This window comes from Lygodium microphyllum, chromosome 15 (assembly GCF_053477565.2).
Source record: "Lygodium microphyllum isolate KBCC chromosome 15, Lygodium_microphyllum_v1.1.10, whole genome shotgun sequence".
NCBI classification, from domain to species: domain Eukaryota; kingdom Viridiplantae; phylum Streptophyta; class Polypodiopsida; order Schizaeales; family Lygodiaceae; genus Lygodium; species Lygodium microphyllum.
Genome location: NC_141149.1, coordinates 66,972,837 through 66,991,645, shown reverse-complemented (window position 1 = coordinate 66,991,645; position 18,809 = coordinate 66,972,837). Strand labels below are relative to the sequence as shown.

The 18,809-nt window shown below is 46.6% G+C and overlaps 1 protein-coding gene across 1 annotated transcript in view; it reads left to right on the top strand.

Annotated features, from left to right (window-relative positions):
- The window catches only part of LOC148024637 (U5 small nuclear ribonucleoprotein helicase), a 276,793-nt gene that overhangs the window by 169,298 nt on the left and 88,686 nt on the right, over window positions 1–18,809 (top strand). The window contains exons 25-26 of the mRNA XM_087694266.1: window positions 3,694–3,918; window positions 4,001–4,102. Of these exons, the coding sequence (XP_087550392.1) occupies window positions 3,694–3,918; window positions 4,001–4,102 (327 nt within the window). The remainder of the gene's footprint in view (window positions 1–3,693; window positions 3,919–4,000; window positions 4,103–18,809) is intronic.

Sequence of the window (18,809 nt, the reverse complement as noted above, 5' to 3'; positions counted from 1 at the left end):
AACCTTCTTGAGATGCAAGAGTGAGCTTTCTTATTACAATGTGATATAGGTGGATCAGCCACCTGCAAAGTTTAGGTGATAATATATAGATGGTTCATGGATTTGATATTTATCAACCAAGATTCAAAGGCTTGAACACATTTTAAAGTCTTGTATATTATAGTGGCTAGAAACGTTAGAAATGTTTAGAAACGAAATGTCAAAATTGTGTTTCATAACTTTCTTTCAAGAGCGGGTAAAATAAGAAACACGGGTTTTTATAGAGGGATCTTTTATAGTTTTAACCAAGGAAAGAGATTGTAAATCTCCGTGAAACTTTCTCTTAAACAAAAAAAGGCCAATTGAGCTTGAGTGACAATACACGAGAGTCAATTGAGAATAATACGTTACATATCCATGATCCATTATTGACTCATGTCAAAGCTAGCCTTTGGACAAGCTATACTATGGTTCACACCTCATTATAACACATACATATCACAAAAAGAAAATTGAAATTAACATGTAGATAGCCCATGTACAATATGGATTGATTCAAGTTGCAACATCATGATTCTCATTCCAAAAGAAACTGACAAAATGTCAAAATCATACATAACTCATAAATGAGACTAAAGCTGTATAATAATCAACTTTCAAGACAAGAATGGATACTAGATTGACATAGTATAATAACTAAGAAAAATCCTAAAAAAGTAAGTCTCTCATCCATAATCTCGAGCCCTCATGAGTCATTACTCATCGTGATCATTATATTAACATTGCCCAACAATTTTTGTAAAAAAGAGCCATGTTTTCCGGTTTTCCAAAACCCAAAAAAGAGAAAAATTTTACTGTCAAACATTTTATAAGTTTGAAAGGCAAAGAAACGTGTTTCTTTGCTACTATGATGTATATAGAATGGTTTCTCCTACTGAAGTGAAAGGACAGATTCTGGAGAGTAGTAGTGGCTCAAGCAAAAGGGGAATGAGAATATGTTGGTCATTGATTTGGGTATTCATTTGTGGTAAGAAGGAAATCTTGCTTAGTAAGTTGTTCACAAGTACAACTGGTACACTCTCTTTGCACTTGAGAGTGACCTCTACGTTGTTTATATAGCCTCACTGTGAGCTAGGGTTAGGGTTTCCCCTGCCCTTCAGTCCATTCACACCTCACCTTCCCTCATGCACCCTTCCTTATTGAGGGTTCCTATGCTACACTTCTAACACCCTTGCTCAATGCCAAGGTGGCATTGGATTATATAGCATGTAAATGGCTCCCCCCCTCAATGAATCAGTGGGATGCCTTTATAAAATAGGTTACAAGAATGTTTATTGAAAGATGATAAACCAGATACTAGAGGAGTTGGTACTCAGATGATTTGGAGACATAATTGGCCTCCAATTCTTTGAGAACTTTAGGAGAGTTCAGATATTTACTAATGATATGCCCTATTTGTTTACATTTGTTGCACTTTATCTTGTTGGGATATTTTTTCAGCAATTGCTTACAATGTTCTTTTTTGTTGCAAAAGGAGCATTTAGTAGTCACGGTATGGATTAAGAGTTATCCACAGGTTATTGAGGTAGATGCTGAGATGGTGGTACCTTCTATCTGATTTCTATTCTCCTCATCTAGACAAGACGGAATGACACATTCAAGTGTAGGATTTGGTATATTTGTTAGGGTAGTGACAAGAGTTGAAAAGGCTTTTCTTATAGCTTTCAAGAGTATTGCAATGGCATCTTCTTCAGCAATTGGATGTTGAACTGAAGCTAATTTAGCCATCAGATCCTTCATGTGGAAAATGAATCTTCCCAGGTCTTCTCCTTGCTTGTATTCCAAGTGGAAGAACTCTATTTTGAGAAAGATTTTGGAATTCTTTCCTCTTGCACCATACAATTTCTCGAGTTCATCCCACTTCTCTTTTGCAATTGCAAGCTAGTTAATATGGTGAATTAAGGATTCATCTAGGTGTAACATTATTATGGCTTGGGCTCTTCTATCATCTTTAACATCTATAGGGTTGGATGGGTCAATGGATTTGGTCCCTTTGATGAAGCACCAGTAACCTCTCTCCATTATTTTATATTTTACTAACACTTGCCATGGTGGAAGTCTCTCCCACTAAACTTGCAGATTTGAGGCTTCACATCAACATAGGCCATGGTAGGAAGGTGTTACCGATTTCACAAGGTTATGGTAGTGTCTGTTTCCTTACAAGTTGGGCAATACAAGTAGAAACAATTAAAACGATGTTTTAAAGCAAGTAAATAGCAAACTGTAAACAATTGATGTGAACTCAGACAAATAGATTAGATAAAGAGAAGGAAATGGTCTATGTGTTTATATCTGACACACAGCCTTACAAATTTCAGGAGAGATGATGATAGTCAAGTACTTAATAAATATGCTCAGGGCCTAAAAACTTTCAGATTACTGAGATTAACCAGCAAGCAATGATTAGTGGTTTGATCAGTAGGTTAGAAAACACTAGTATCCAAGATTAGTGAAGTGCTTGTGTGGAATCCACTAGTTGGATGTCAGCTTGAGAGTCATCTTTGGGGCAAGAAGCTCTGAGTTTTGGGCTTCCAGGTTTGTAATTAACTTGAACCTTGCTCAATTAGTGATTAATATCACTATTCATGACTTCAATGATAAGAAAAGTGAAGAAAATCAAGCTTCAAGCTTTTTAGCTTTGTCTGCTAGTAGGGTACACACTTAGGGTTTTTCTCTTCCTAATGCACCACATTGCTACACCCTAAGGTAAGGAGAGATTTCCAGAAGAAAGTAGGGCTTGATATGCTCTCTTTTGCTCTCCCCAGGTCCTCCAGGCTTTATAGATAGCCTTTTGCCCTTTCACTCATACAAGTGGGCATCTTAGGTGGCATCCTTATCTTGACCTTTTCATAGTTAATACTTATACACTTACCTTGCACACTTGAGGTGCTGTTTCACACACACACACACACACACACACACACACACACAGGAGTGCAGTGTGGTGACAAGTGAGGTGGAGTGGAGTCCAGTGTGAACTGCAGCTGATGGAGTGCGGTGAAGTTCAGAGGGAAGACAGAGAAGTACGCAGTCGAGAGAAATCCACACAGTTCTATGACTTCCAATGACCCTTGTTAAAAGAGAGTTGCCCTTTTTATAATAGAGGAGGGCAATTAAAAAAATCTCATTACATGTCTTCTTTCCTTGGAGAGAAACTAACATGGGTCAAATGTGAGGAAAAATCTCTGTGTGGGGTCCAGAGTCCAAAATCTAGTTCTAGCTCTGGTCGTGGGTCGAAAGTATGGTGGGTTTAGAGTTCAAGGTCCAGAGTCCACTCAAGGTCTTGGGTCTAGAGGCCAATGGATCCAAAGTCCAGGGTCCATAGCCTATTCCAAAAATCAGCCTTGTGTGTGAAGTTCAGTCTGGGTCTAAAAACCTTGTTTGATTGGTCTAGAGAAGTTTCTAGAAAACAACTCTGTAGAAAAGTCAAAGTCACCAAAAATCACTTAGGAAAGTAAAAATAACTTAAGAAAAGCTTGTTGTTATGCTGTATACCAAAGTGATGTATAATTCAAAAAGCCGGCTTCATGCTGTAGTGTACAACTTAATTCCTGGTTGTTTTGAGAAACTACAATGTTGTTTGCTTTCAACAATTCTTGCAAAAGCCTTAACTGTATTTCTAATCAGTTGTTCTCTTGTGCTGCAAATAAACAGATCTACATCTCACGGGCAAATATAGAGGGATTCTCATTGGTTGCTGACAGTGCATATATAAGTGCCAGCTTAGGACGCATAATGCGTGCTTTGTTTGAAATTTGCCTGCGAAGAGGCTGGTGTTCAATGACGGCACTTCTCCTTGAATATTGCAAGGCTGTGGATCATCAGATCTGGCCTCATCAACATCCATTGAGACAATTTGAAAGAGAATTGTCATTGGAGGTTGTGATGGCAGCTAAAAATGTTTATTTCAAAACTCTATAAGGTGATTTTATCAATTAAAAAAGAGATTTCTATTTGCCAGGTATTGCACAAACTTGAAGATCGAGGTGGTGATCTGGATAGACTTTATGATATGGATGAGAAGGAAATTGGCTCACTGTTGCGTTATCCTCATGGTGGCAAGGTAATACTTTACTACACATGCTTACATGCATGTGCAGATTTTCCTTTTCCAAGAAATGAAGTTTTCTTAAATCAACCTCAGCTTTATGCAAGGTTTAAAAATACATGGAGCAGAACCGAATAAAAACATTAAAAACAGACAAAGAGCAAAAAGAATAATCTACTAGGCTGGTCACTCTCAGTGAGAAAAACATATACAAGGGCTCTGGAAAATCCAGTGAAGAGGTTTATAGTAAACAAGGACTGGGAGGATATATCAGAATGAGAGTGCTAGAATGTTATGTGTATCTTATCCAACTCTTATGGATATGAGTGATCTCTACTCAAATTATGAAAGTTAATGGCTTGCATCTGAATGTCCAAATATACAGGCTAGGATGCTAGAAATGAGTTCCCATGTGTCAGTGTTCTATTGAATAGTCCACCTAAGTCCCTGAATAATTAGGCCATGTATCACCCTTGGCCCATGGTTTGTGATAGAAATAAGGGATAATCCCCTATATAATCACAAAGCCACAAGCAGTTTCCACTATCAGTCACCCAGGTGAGCCAATATTCTTCCTTGAGTGTTTGTGAACACTCCTTGAGAGCTCTTCTCATGACCTCCTTGGTGTAGGGACTATCTCAATGCAAATGTTCTTGGGTGATGCAGAGTTGCTAGAGTTTTGGAAACAACGGGTTTCATATAGGTTTAAGTTTTGTACAATAGGGTAAATAAATAGAAATTTATGTGTGCTAAATTCTGAAAAAACTTTGCTTAATTATATTCTATACTAGGAAACCATTTATATTACATGCATAAAGAAGAGATAAACAGTATCCTTGTCTTTAAATACTTTCAGAAAACCACATTTTAAACCCTTTGATGGACTGCTCTGCTGCCCCATATTTTGAACAAGTAATAGGGACCTTGTAGAGCCAAGCCAAGTCCCCACCACCAGAGTCTTGTGAGTAAGCAACTACACAAACAAGATATTGTTTGGGGTCTGAAGTTTCCTCCGATCTCCTCCAACAATCCATGAAGAATGGCTATGTAATTGTTGTCTGAAATACTGGTAAGGTGCTATTTTAGAGGCCAGACAATACCTATATGAATCCATTCCTCTCATTTGGTCATGTAGTTTATGAAGGGAATTGTTGGAGGCTCTTTGAGAAATGTGTCTATCCATACCCGCTCTCCTAAGTGCCAGTCTACTCTCAGAAAAGGTCTTCTCTAATTACTGCAAGATGCCCAGCTGAACTGAAATATCACATGGATCCATGTCTGGGTACCACCTCTTGTCAGTATTGAGCCACCTGTGTGGGTCTTCAGCTAGAGCACCAATGATTTTTTTTGAATATATCCTTGAGAAATGCATCTATAAGGGGGGGCTAGGGCAAACTTCTCAGTTGTAAGTGGGATGACAAGCTTTGGCCAACAGTCACCTTGCACCAAACTCTGAGATTTGTTGCACATTGCTCTTGCTGCTAAAATGAGTGTGGGAGCTTTCGCTCTACTGCCAAGACCCATGGACCGCTTATTGTTTCAAGCATTCCATGCGAGCTCTAATGGCTATCTCTCACCTAGCCGACGCGCCATCGATCCTACGAGTGTAGTGAGCTTACCTTAGTGCTGATATGAGTTGCCTCTTGTCTCACACACGTCGGTAGCTCCACGATCTTAGATGCTTAAGCAGCAAGCCTCCTCCACCTCCAAGCTCCATCCTCCATAGCCGTGCGTGCAAGAAGAGAGAAGAGAAGAGAAGAAGAGAAGAGGAGATGGTGAAGAGCTTCACTTCTTGATCCCTCCCTCTCACACACTCACTCCCTCACACTCTCACACTCCCTCTCTCAAGAGCACACAAGCAAGAGGGTGAGAAGGAGAGAAGAAGAAGAAGACTCTTGTTGCCACAGACCAAAGAATGATCTCTTATTCACTTTTTGAACTTTATATACACAAACCTTAAAATCCCATGGACACCCATTCCTTTTTTACATGACCGGCCATTGTGACAAGGTCCTTTTTCCATTTCGCTCTTCTAGCCTTGTGCCTCTAGCCTACACCCATCTAATATTTTACAATTGGCACAGGAGGGAGCCTGGCGCTCTTTTACAAGAGTTTTCCGAGTTTTTTGAGGCGCCTTTTCATTTAAGGTTACGCTTTTTGCTCCGGTTCATCTTTAGAGGTCGCTTGCGTGTCGTTGCTCTTTTTCCATATTCCTTTTGCTTTTTCCTCCATTTTTCCGTCATCTCGACTTGGGGTTAACATTACCCCCCTCCTAGACGGGTGCCAGTCCCATGGTACTTCGGCGTTGGTGTAAGGGTGAGGGCCACATGTAAAGTCAGGTGCTTGTGGAAGCTCAAGAGTGATGTTCGTTGGAGCAGCTCACTGGATGTCGTGGGTGGACGAGGGCCTCCGAAGTTAGTGGTTTGGCGCTTTTGGAATGCCCGAAGAAGAAGGTGCGGTGTTCTACCTAAGGGGAGTGCGTTCCTCAATGTATTGGTGTATTGTGCTCGTGCTAGTGGAATGGGGAGATGGGTCTAACCGCAGGCAAGCTCGGGTGATGTCCCACACTTGAGGACCCCATTTGTACCAAGGGGGTGCGGTGCCAATGGCTTAGGGTGACAGGTCTAACCATAGGTGAGTGTTACCTCCCTAGGTGTGTTCTGCCCTTGATGTGCCCTAAGCGTGAAGTGGGGGAGCAAATAGGGCGAGGGGGTTAGGAGCGGAGCCAGCCGACTGAAGCCACCGGACACGCTTAACTTAAGGACCCCTAGGTGTAGTGATCGTGCTTTTCTTTTCTTCTGTTCTTTGCTTTTCTTCGTCTGTTTTTTTTTTTTGGATACATTTAGGGATAGTATTACATCAAGAGTATGGCAGCCAAGTCTAATTCTCTTTATCGGAATGAGGGGGGAAAGGAGGGTGGATAGATTTGCGTAAAAATTGGTGGCTTTGTATGTACCCTTTCAAGTTCATGCGGACGTGGAGGGAGGTGGTGGTTAGGAAGGGGTGATTACACCTAGTGAATTGACTGTCACTTATATCCTCGAGGAGAGCTAGGCAAAAGGAAGGTAGTAGGCTAGCTCTCATCGTTAAGCGGGCCATAGCGCAGCTATCAATAGCATTGGGATCGAAAAAGAGGGGAGGCAAGCCGTTTTCTTGCGGTGCCGGATCTTGCTTGAGTAGGAGCTTAAGGAGCCTAAGGTAATTACACGTAGTTATGAAAGCGGGATCGGGACAGGAGGAGAATTCCGCAAGGAAGGGCATCATGGAGTCGGTTAGGCTTTCTAAATAAAAAAGTAGAGCATCCTCGAAGGAGGTGGCGTTGGAATTGTAGATGACGGGGAAGTCATGCCTCCGATGGAGGGTGGCGACAAAATCCATGCCTACCCTGCGAGGATACGCCATGAATGTGGGGTCGTTTCTCTCGTAGGGTAGGGTGTGCAAAATGCCATCCAAGCGAGCATGTTCGTATTGCATATTCGCCTTCTTCAGAGGGGTTGGCAGTCGTAGCCCCTTACTATGTGTGGCACTTCGTACACTTTGTCTTGCCAAAATTCGGCTTTCTCCGTGCCCCACAGAGTGGGGGTCCTTGCTCTGTCATCCAGCCATTTTTGGCCTAGTCGGCTGCTAGCCGCGATCACCTCCTCCATTACTTTGATTGGCAGGACCCTTCTCAGGTTGTTAGGCAGAAGGAAGTTGAAAGAGAAGGGGTCCTTTTCGATTTCCTGCCGTTCCCAGACCATCAGCTCCGTGTGGAATTGCGTTGGGAGGTCATCGGGGCATGGTGGGAGGGATGCGGATGGCCGCACGACTGGCTTGGACTGCAGCTGCGTTCTAGCTTCTTCCACTAACTTTTTCCGTCGCTCCTTGAGTGCGGCTTGTCTATCCAAGGGCGGGTCGAGTTGCTGCTGTTTTTGATCATGCGGTGAGGGGGGTTGTGGAATTATTTTTTCGTTGGTCCTTCTTATGACGAATTCAATGTCAGTGTCCTCCCCCTGCCGGTCGTCTAGCTGCGCCCCTTCCTCAAAGCCGAGTGCATCTGTCTCCTGGGGGTTAGGCGGGCTAGTAGCAGGTACTTTCGCTGTTTTCCTAAGCTAGTCTAACCTCCGCAGGTTGGGGTGGTATTTGTAGCCCCACATGCAGGGCTCTGCGTGCGATGCTCAGTTTCTTCTGCATCACCTCCAACGGCTCCTTTCCCTCCGGTTGGGTTGTGTTCAGTAGTGTGTTGAGGAAGGCCTTTTGTTGAGCAGTGAAGGCTATCTGGGCGGCGTCCACTTTGCTTTCGGCCAAGATCTTTTCCTTCTCCACCAAGGCGAGGTGCCGCGCTAGTGCCTTTACTCGTTTCTCGTTCTGCGTGGCCCATTCCTCGGCCCTTTTGCTCATTTCTTCCATGCTCTCCCCTTGCTTTTGTGCTAGGGTAATGAGCTTCTCCTCTTGGGCTTTGAGCTCTTTGCTCATGTTGTCTTGCTCTTTTTTCCCGAGGTGTAGTTGATTGGTCATGGACTCGATCTCTTTTCGTTGTTGCTCCGTCTTTTGTCTTCTCTCTTCTTTGGCGTTCAGTTCCTCCATCATCTGCTCAATGGTGGCGGTTTTTGACTCTAGTTCCTTATATTGCATTAGGAGGAGTTTGTATTCCCGCTGCATCTGCACAAGCTCTTGATTCTCGTCCTCCAGCTGCTGTTCTCTTTTGGCGTTGCTGTCCTCTTTTGCTTTCAATTCTTGCTTAAGTTCAAATATTTGGCGTTTGTATTCCTGTCCTCTTTTGCTTTCAATTCTTGCTTGAGTTCAAATATTTGGCGTTGCTGCATGGCGATGATGCGGGTTTTCTCCAGTTGGAAGGCCGCCATTGACTCTTTCTCTGTCACCAACTTAGCTACTACCATTCTTTTTTCCTCCTTCGCTCTCTCCAGTTGGGAGAGTAGCTCAGCGTCGTATTTGTCGTAACTGACTGGTGGCGTCATCGTTGTGTGGATGTGGGTGGTTGAGGTCTTCATACGCGGACGCTTTTGGTACTGCCTCGATTCTGCATCTGCGGCTGGCCTTTTTGGTCCCGTGGTCATGGTTTCCGTGCTCTTCCCTTGGGTCATTTCCTTACTGATGAAGTATTGCATTCAGGCCACCAGGTTGGACACTTCCAAGTTGGTGGGGATGCTAGGGGTGAGCGTAGTGGGTTCAGTGGGGGGTGCCATGAGGGTGGAGATAGGATGGAGGGGTGCTTTGCCTTTTCCTTTCGGAACTGCGGGGGGTGCAGGTTCTGGTGCTTGCATATTGGAGCTAGGCCCTTCTTCCCTCGGCTGGTTTTGTCGTGTAGCCTCGGTCAAGTCCTCCTCCTCCTTTCTTCTTAACTCCTCTTCCTCCTCCACGACTCTTCTTTTCCTTTCAGCCTCTTGCTTTGACGCCTTTGTAGCTTGCCTGACTTGCTCTGCTGTTTCTTCTTCTTCGTGCTTCCTCTTCCTTTCTCTCTCCTCGACCTTCCTGAGGGATTGTCTTTTCGCTTTGTCCAAGTCTTCCTTCTCCTTCCTACAGCCTTCATCCTGTTTCTTTTTCTTTTGCGCTGCTTTTTTCTTGGTCTCCTTGACCTGCTTTTTGCTTTTCTGTTCTTCTCCTTCTTCCTCGGTCTCCGTCCTATCACTGGACCTCTCCTGGTGTTGATGAGGAGGTGATCTGTCGGGTGTTTCCCCCTCCTCCTCTTCTGTCTCCTTCGCTTCCTTCACGGCCTCCTAGATAAGCGCCGTTAAGATGCTCCCGTAGGCGATGAACGAGGCTTTGGAGGTGGCCCTCTTTCTTTCTGCGGCCTTCGACACTGGGGATTCTCGTCCTGCGGGCATGCTTCCTAAGGCTAATGCTCGAGCTGCTTGGTTGATGGTCTTGCGCACGTAGCCGTTCCAGTCGACTTCGTGCAGGGTATGGGCTGCCACATTTTCTAGTGTCGATACGTTAATCCGGTGCATCAACGCATTGTAGCGCTAGCTGGAAAAGAGCGCACGCATGAGTTTCGCCTGTAACCTGGTCTCTGCATTGGGGATGTCCTGGATACTAATGCCGTCGTTTGTTAGCACGTCCTCCTTTCTCATCCCCAGCATGGCATATACATCTCTCTTTTGCTTCTTTTCGACCTTTGGTTCCAGTCCCAGTGCCTTCTCCACCAAGGCCGGGGTTAGACGCACCAATACTTGCCTAGCATTCTGTCCTCTTCCCACTGTGACGGTGCCCCATTCGCTGCTGGGGTCGTAGGACCTGAGAAATTCCACACAGCTCGTGTGGTCGGGTTCTTGTGTGAAACTTTCCATGTACTTCCTGAAGTTGCAGCTTTCCACGACTCTCTTGGCCGCCTCTTCCTTGGCTACTAATTCTTCTAAATTGTGAATAGTTCGGAATTTCAATTGATTGTAGGTGCGGCTCTCCAAGGTGATGCTGTACCGCGTTCTCTCCTCTTCCGTGAATGGGAGTCGGTGGGCTCGGTCTTGCTGCGACATTTTTTGTTCCTGTCATAAACCGTAATTTTCATTAGTGCTTGCGACATAATAATTTGCTGAAAAAGAAAAACTCTAAGCTTTTGAATGAATTCATTAAGATCTAATGCAGATCCCCCTTTTCAGACTTTGACTTTTTGCCCTTTACTTCAAAGTTTCCATGCCCTTTTCCTACCCCATCTGTTTTTTATAATATATGGCTATGTGTTTGACTCACTTTGATTTGATTTACTGATTCTGATTTGATTCACCTTATCCTCACCTTACCCTCTCCTCTTCTAGCTTGAGAAGAATCCTTCCTAGGATTTAGGGTCAGAAGATTAAGGGTTTTTGGCATGGTGATGTAGGGGTTACTTGTGAAGGAGCCAAGTATAGAAGTTGGGATTGTATTCCAATTGGGCTTTGCGGTCCAGATCACAGGTCTTAATCCCCACTTGGGTGATGTACGTGAGAACATTTGTTAGGAAGTCACCAGAGTTGACTCGGCTAGCAATGTGTAACTCTTCGTCGGTCAACAAGTGGTCGAGGTAGGGGTGCCCTTTGATGTGTTCTTCTATCGGGCAGCCCCAAAGAGTGGTTAACACTCGATATGAGGTTGGCGCGACGTATGTGGGGTCGTACTCTGCTGTTTTGATAGTGCGACGCTGCTCAGCATTGGTCATTGTTCGGCATCCTTCAACTTCCCATTGCAATCTAAGAGCGTACCAATGCCTTAAGAACTGGGATTCTGTCTCGGCAAGTCTTGACAGCTCTGCAACTTCTTGGTCAGTGATGGCAGAAGTGGCTCGATGATCATACGACGTGATGAGGCGTCGTTTGATTGCTTGCTCTTTGGAGATCTTACTGCTGAGCAATTTAGCAGCGGAGGTAGCGGCTTTTGCAAATGCGAATTCAAACGTTTCCCAAGCACAAGGCATCGTTTAAACTTCGGTTGCGAAGGACTCGTCCAATAGGCCTAAGCCAAGGTGATCGTAGCTCAGAGCTAGCGACACAAAAGTGACGTCTAGTCGCTTAATGCAATCCACCATGTCATCCGCTGTTTCTTCAGCTAAATCAGTTGCTAGTGAGAGAAAGGATTTCCTCTCGTAAGAGGGCCTAAGGCCTGCGGGTGGTTGGGGCTTGCGATCGTAGCTCAGAGCTAGCGACACAAAAGTGGCGTCTAGTCGCTTAATGCAATCCACCATGTCATCCGCTGTTTCTTCAGCTAAATCAGTTGCTAGTGAGAGAAAGGATTTCCTCTCGTAAGAGGGCCTAAGGCCTGCGGGTGGTTGGGGCTTGGTAGGACTTGAGCCTTTGGTGACGAAAAGTTGCGGTGATAAGTGTTCTTGAGCTTGCAATTGGGTAGCTGGGACGAAGGCTGGGTTAGCAGCAGCCTCGAGTGACGGCTTGCTGCTTTCAGGGTGGATTTGGAAAGTTGGATCGACGCTAGCGGGTGATGACTCTTGTGACGGCGGTTGTCGCTTGGGTCGATAGGCTTGGGCGAGTCTCTTGGATTCTCGCGTGGATGGACTTGATGATTGCGGGTCAGGAAAGCTCTGCGGCTTGTGGTTTTGAGGGTCTACGGTTTTTGGGATGATTAAGCTTGAGGTTGGCGTACGAGTGGTGCTTCTGGCCGTAATAAGCATTGCTCTCATAGTAGCCTTGTGCGTGCTAGAGGGCCTTAGGGACCCACCTTTGATTGATTACACGTCTATTCTTGTAACTGCGTTTGGGCCTCCTAGGTTTAGAGTTTCTGGTCTTATGAGGGTAGGAGCGTCGACTCCTAGGTGGCTGTTGCGGCTGTTTAGGCATCCATTGAAGGCGAGACTGTGGGGCCTTAGCTTTGGCTGCTATGGGTTGCGGTCTATGAAACTCGGGGAGTGGTGGCCGCACACTATCCCCCTCCTTAGACTTGACTTCATATGTTTCTATCGGTGGCTTTGTGGCCTCGGATGAGGTCGCACAGCCCTTGCTGAAAGCTGTCACAATGCGAACGTTGCCTATCGCGAGGTGGATGCGCTGCGACGCGTAGTCAACATTGTAGTGGGTCTGCTTTTTGAAGGTTCGCCCCAGCAAGCTGTGCGTGCGTTTTTAGCATTTGGCAACACGTAAAAAATCATTGGAATAGTCTCAGACTCGATAGAAACGGCTGCTTTGCACTTGCCGAGTAGTGCGTAGGAATGGGCCCCATATGGGCTTAATTTGGTAGTGGTGGGTTGAAGTTGTTTGCCAAGTTGAGTCCAATGATCGTGGGTTAAGACATTGAAGTCTACTACCTCGTCGATCAAGGCGTTGAAAGCACATGTTTGTTTTGTCGTGACCGTGATACGGAGGTATGCGGGTTCTACGGCTTCCTCATCCTCGTCGTCGATTTCAGTGATTGTGGCTACGCGTACTTTGACAGGCGGTTCTAACATCGGTGGCTCATGCAAAGGATGCGTAGGAGGGTAGTACTTCTTGACACGACTGCCATTGATGAAGCCTATTCCTTCACCGTTTAGGGTCTCAAGTTCGACATTGCTTGTTTGGCTGATCGCACGAACTTTAAAAGGTCCAAGACCTCTAAATTTCATTTTTTGCTTTTCTGTTCCATAGGTCAGCCTAAAGGGGGTTTGACTGACAACCGTTTTAGAAGCTGTTCGGTAAGCCCACAGAGCTGCCATCAGCTTGTTGTCCTAGTCGGTGCGTGAAGCAGAGACAACCTTGGTTAGGACATTGACAAGAATCTTATTCGTTGATTCGGCCTGGCCGTTAGCCTGAGGGTAGTATGGCCAGAATTTGCAATGGATGATGAGGAAGGTGGACAGGAGATGCGCGATCACTTCATTGATGAAGTGCGTGCCTTGGTCACTGACCAGTTCGATGTGGGAGCCGAATCGTGAAATCAGTTGCTTCCGTAAAACTTAGCCGTTGTTCTAGCGTCGTTTTTTCATGTTGCTCTCGCTTCTGCCCATTTAGTGAGGTAATCCGTGGCCACAATGATGTACTTGGCCTGTGAATACTGTGCCGCAGGACTGATGGGTCCAATGAAATCGATTCTCCATTTTTCGAAGGGTTGTCGAGCAATAACTGGGGTTAATTTCATTTGATCCTTGCAAATCGGGACCTTCGTCCGTTGGCACTCGTCACAGTGCTTGATGAATCGTGCTGCGTCGCGGAAAAGCATGGGCCACCATAGTTGAGACTGCAACACTTTCCGTGCTGTCGTGTCTCCGCTAAAGTGTCCTCCGGCAATGCCGCCGTGCGCTTTTGAGTGCACATCGTGTATCTCATATTCGCATACGCATCTGCACAACAATCCGTCTTGCCCCAACCTATAGAGTTGGCCTGCTATCAGTTGATAGGGTTGGATCTTAAGGATTAATTGCCTAAGTCGGGCTTTTTCTATTGGTCGTTCAGGTAGTCCGTGCCCAAGCACTTGGACTATGTCATTTGCCCAATATGGCGTTAGGTCAACCTTGAATAGATCTCTCTCGCTAGACAGGTTAAACAGATGGGCGTCGGGTAATTCATCAACAACACCTTGTCCAGCGGCTTCTTCGGTGGGAATGCATGACATGTGATCAGTCATGTAATGCTTTTTTCCCTTCCGTACCACCACGGAAAAGTCGAACTCTAAAAGCAGGAGCCATCGAGCTATGCGTCCTGTAGCGCAAGGTTTGTTTACTAGATAGAGCAAGGCTTAATGGTCCACACAGAGGGTAAAGGGCGTGGCCAAAAGATAATGCCGGAATTTCTTCACAGCGAACACCATGGCTAATCCCTCTCTTTCCGTTGTCGAGTAGTTCATTTCCGTCTCAGTGAGTTGTCTGCTAGCAAAGCTCACTGGATAGTCTAAATTGTGTTCGCCAGGTTGGCACAACACTGCTCCCATGGCAAACTTGGAAGCATCGATATGCACGTGGAAGGTGATGGCCCAATTTGGGGCTCGTAGGATTGGTGCTGTGGTTAGAGCCTTCTTCAATTCTTCGTATGCCCGTTGGCATGCTTCAGTCCATTCGAATACAATAAGTAGCTTGTACAAGGGTCTGGCGATCAACGCATAATTCAGTACAAACCGCGGATAGTATCTAGTATGGCCTAGGAAGCATTGAACTCCCTTGTAGTTGTTCGGGGGTGGAAGGTCAACAATGACCCTGACCTTTGAGAAGTGAGTGGCAATGCCGTTTTTCGACATCACATGCCCTAGGATGCATCCATGCTTCACCTAGAATTGGCATTTTCAGGGGTTCAAGGAGAGATGATATAAGCGATACCGCTCGGAGTTTGTCTAAGTGTTCGATCCAGGTCGAGTGGACACAGAGGTTGTCGACAAAGACTTCTAACTCCTTGCGAGGCATGACCTTAAAGATGGTGCACATGAGGCATTGGAAAGTGGCAGGGGCATTAGTCAACCGGAAGGGCATGACTATGTAAGCAAAGATGCCCCACTCAGTGACGAAGGCAGTTTTATGCCCGTCCGCAGGATGCACTTGCACCTGGTTGTACCCTGAGAAGCCGTCCAGAAAACTGTAGGCTTTCTTGCGTGCCACTCTCTCAAGCATGTGCTCGCTGTACGGCAACGGATAGTTGTTCCTCTTGGTAGCAGCGTTTACCTTCTTGTAATTGATGCGCACTCGGATTTTTCCATTCTTCATCACGATGACTATGGGTGATACCCAGTTTGTGTGCTCAATTTCGTAAATGAATCCTGCTCTCATCAGCTTATCAATCTCTTCCTTGACAGCATGAGCATGTTTTGGATTCATAGGGTACGGTCGCTGCTTGACCGGCGTTGCGTCTGGCATCATGGGTATGTTGTGAGTCACGACACTCGAATCTACCTCCTTAAGCTCTTCTAAGGACCGGGCGAATACGTCTATGTACTCTCGCAAGAGAGCGACAAGACTCGTTTCTTTTTCATTAGTCAAGTCATCGGCAATAAAGACTGGTCGGGGTGTTTCCCCTTCCTGGGCTAGGTCCACCTCCTTAACCTTGGCTGGTCCCTCGATTGGTTCGCTTGTCTGTGCTTGACGTTTGGCACCTAACAGAAGTACCACCCTATCCTCTTTTTTGAATTTCGTAAATCATTTAGGGAGGTCCTGCGGTTTTCACTGTTCTTCCGTTGGAGTATCCCTGGGTTGGTTTGCCTTTTCCTGCCCTAATCGTCTGCGTCTCAGGTGGACAGGTAGGTCCCCCTTGGTGCGTCTGGTTGTGGGCGGCCTAGGGATTTCTAGATCACTATCCGAACTAACCTCCGATTCAGAGTCGAACCCTCTGTCTTCGCTAGAAGAGGTGGTCTCCCCTGGTGGGCGTAGTTCAGATGGTGATTCAGTCCTAAACACTGATGTCATTCCTGGCTGGGCTAGTCCCGCTTGCTCAAGGTCTATGGCTCCTACGTGTTCCAACCATGCATGATCACATTCCACGCGCATGACTCCTCGCTCCATCCTGAAGATACCCTTTTTCTGCGGCTTGGAGTTTGCTCGTATTCGCTCTATTTCTTGTCCTTCAGTGTCGTATTCCACGGTATCTACCTCACTCTCACTTTCATCACTGAAGGATTGGCAGTCTTCGTATTCGTCGTTAGAATTCTCTCCATCAGGCTGCTCGTCGTCTCCTAGGGCTTGGTATATATCTAGTCGTTGGTCAGGAACCAGGGCCCAGTTATACATGAGGTTTAAGTCATGCACTCTGGTCCATTGCCACTTGGATTCTTCTAAGAGATCTTGGAGTGGTTTGAAATTTGCAGCTGGATTGCCAGCTAGCTTGTCCATTAGGTATTCCAGTATCTCTTGGAGTTCCCTTTTGTTGATTGGGACTTGGGAGTTGACGGGCTTCGGTTTCCCACGAAGGCTTTCTGTCATCATGCAGACTGGCACGGAGGGTGTGTCGTTAGCCTTGCTGATTGTTTTGATGGCTTGCTCGTACGCCTCGTGATCAGAGAACGGCAAGTTGATTGTAGCAAGGACATGCATCCAATCCCGCTCGTCCTCTGGGCATGGGATATACTTGGTCAAGGGCCCATAGGACTTCTTGACCTGAGCATTACCCTTGAGCATAGCAGAGATGGCATCTAAGTCGACTGGTGAGGTCTTCCAGGTGTCCATCTCTACTCTCACGGCGTCCGTCCTATTGCCAAGGAAGATCAAGCCATTACCCCAATCTTTGATGACTCTAGCGTTGCGCATCTAGGGGCGGCCTAATAGGATGTCGTAGTCCACTCTTCATGACCATAAAGTCAACGGAGAAGTGGACACTTGCGATCTTCACTGGTCAATTCTTAAGCACCCCGAATGGCTTGACTCTCATACCGTTTGCTAGTGTGACATTAAACCTAGCAGTCTCAACGGGTGGGTTTTCCCAAGTTTGAAGCATTGCGTGGCTAAGCACACTAACCCTAGCCCTCGTGTCCATGATTCCCTTCCTCGTTGCATCGCCTAGGGCTAAAACCGGTAAGACCGCATGCATCTTGGAACCTTCCCAGAAGGCATTGACGTGCAAGGATTTAGGCATAGAGTGCAGCGTCAAACTCGGTATTTGCGTCTCTGTATCATGGTCATGAGGGTCTGCCATGACCTGCTCTTGTGACCCTTCAACCCACTGCTTAAGATCTTGCCATAGGGTGGGGTGCTGCCTAAGTAGATCCCCCAGGCTAAGTGTTACAGGGGTAGTCACCAACGCGGTCGGGAGATCATTGGGTGTTTGTCTCTCCCCTAACTTGGATTGTCCTGACCAGTGGCCGTGACTGAACTGCGGCTCTGTAGTAGCGCCGAGGCTTGGCCTTAGTGGCACCGCTTGTGGTGCAGTTGCTTCTCTTGACTTTGGTTGTGGAGGTGAGGTTGGCGTACTTATGCTGGAGAGGTCATCGATTTTGTCCTCTAGGATGGGCTTAGCGTTTTTTAGATGCTCTTGGGCTTCCTTCACCCATTCCTTCACCTTTTCTATGGCCTCTAATTGTCGCTTCGGGTGCAGGTATTCCCCTACCTTAGCACTTCCTTTTTCGGCCGTCTTAGGGACTGAAGTTTTTGCCTCTGCGTCACAGACCTTTCCAGTAGACAGAGTTGTAGCACTCTCCGTTTTTAGTGCGATTTTAGCTTCCGACCACTTCCTCCTCCGTCTACGGCTCGTCTTCCCTATTGAGGCTGCATCGAGATTGCTAGGTCTTGGCAGAGAGATGCCGGCCTACTTCGTTTGGGCACAGGTCATGACCCGCAATGGGATAGGCGTAGCCTCCCCATCGTGGTTCTCGATACCAAACAGCCCCAATGGGACAGATGGCTCGTTGGCTGAGCTAGACGATGGCTTTTGCCTTGGGCAATCGATGAAGAGATGGGTGATCCCACACTCAGCACACCTTTGGTCAGCCTTGTCTCTATTTTGCTGCTCCCTTTCAGGGCAGCGTGATGAGACATGACCTGGGTGGCCACAAGTCCAACGGGTGATTGGATCCTGCGTCTGCCCTCCTAGCCCTTTACCTCGTCCTCTTCCTAACGTCATCACCGGTACGGGGCAATAATCCATGAGGACAGCGTTGTCCTCATCGTCATGCGAGACGTAAGGGCATAACTAAGCTTCTTCCTCGTTTGGTTCTTCCACATAGTGGACGGGAGCGTGACTCGGTGGATAGGTTACGTAAGGACTAGGCGGTCTAGGAATGCCTGTAGGATTTATTTTCATCTTAGGAACAGTCGGCTCAATGTCGTTAGACACAGGGAGGGCCAATGAGGCTCCCCTTCCGAAAAATGGTTGCGGCCTGTTGGCTAGGTAAGGCTGGCCATATGGTTGTGAGTATGGAAGTCTTCTTGGCAACCTACAATGCGCGACATCATGACCGAACCAACCGCAGTTAGCGCAAGATCTTGACCTAGGGTCTTGACACTCGGCTAGTAAGTGGTTTCGGCCACAATACACGCATTGGACGTGTGGATGCGTTGGTCGTCTCAACATGTCTCGCAACTTGGCTAGTTCCATCTCAACGTCAGCCAAGTCTTGGTTCGTTTTGGTGATTTTTCCCTTATCCTGGGATGATGGGGCTGATCACTCACTCGAGGTTGACGCTCTCTCTGAGCTTCGCGAGTTGGTCTCTTCTAGGTTCGCGGTTCTGGAGCTCCGCTCCTTCAGCTGATCGTCAACTCGGATGGCTTCCTCAAAGACCCTGGCTAGCGCGTCTCGCTGCAAGCTGGAATTGCCTGCCAAAGCCTTGTATAGTTCCTCGTTCTGAATCCCGCTGATGAATACAGTTGATACTGCTCTTTCACTCGATCGCTCTCTAGTAGGGATTCTCTTGAAGA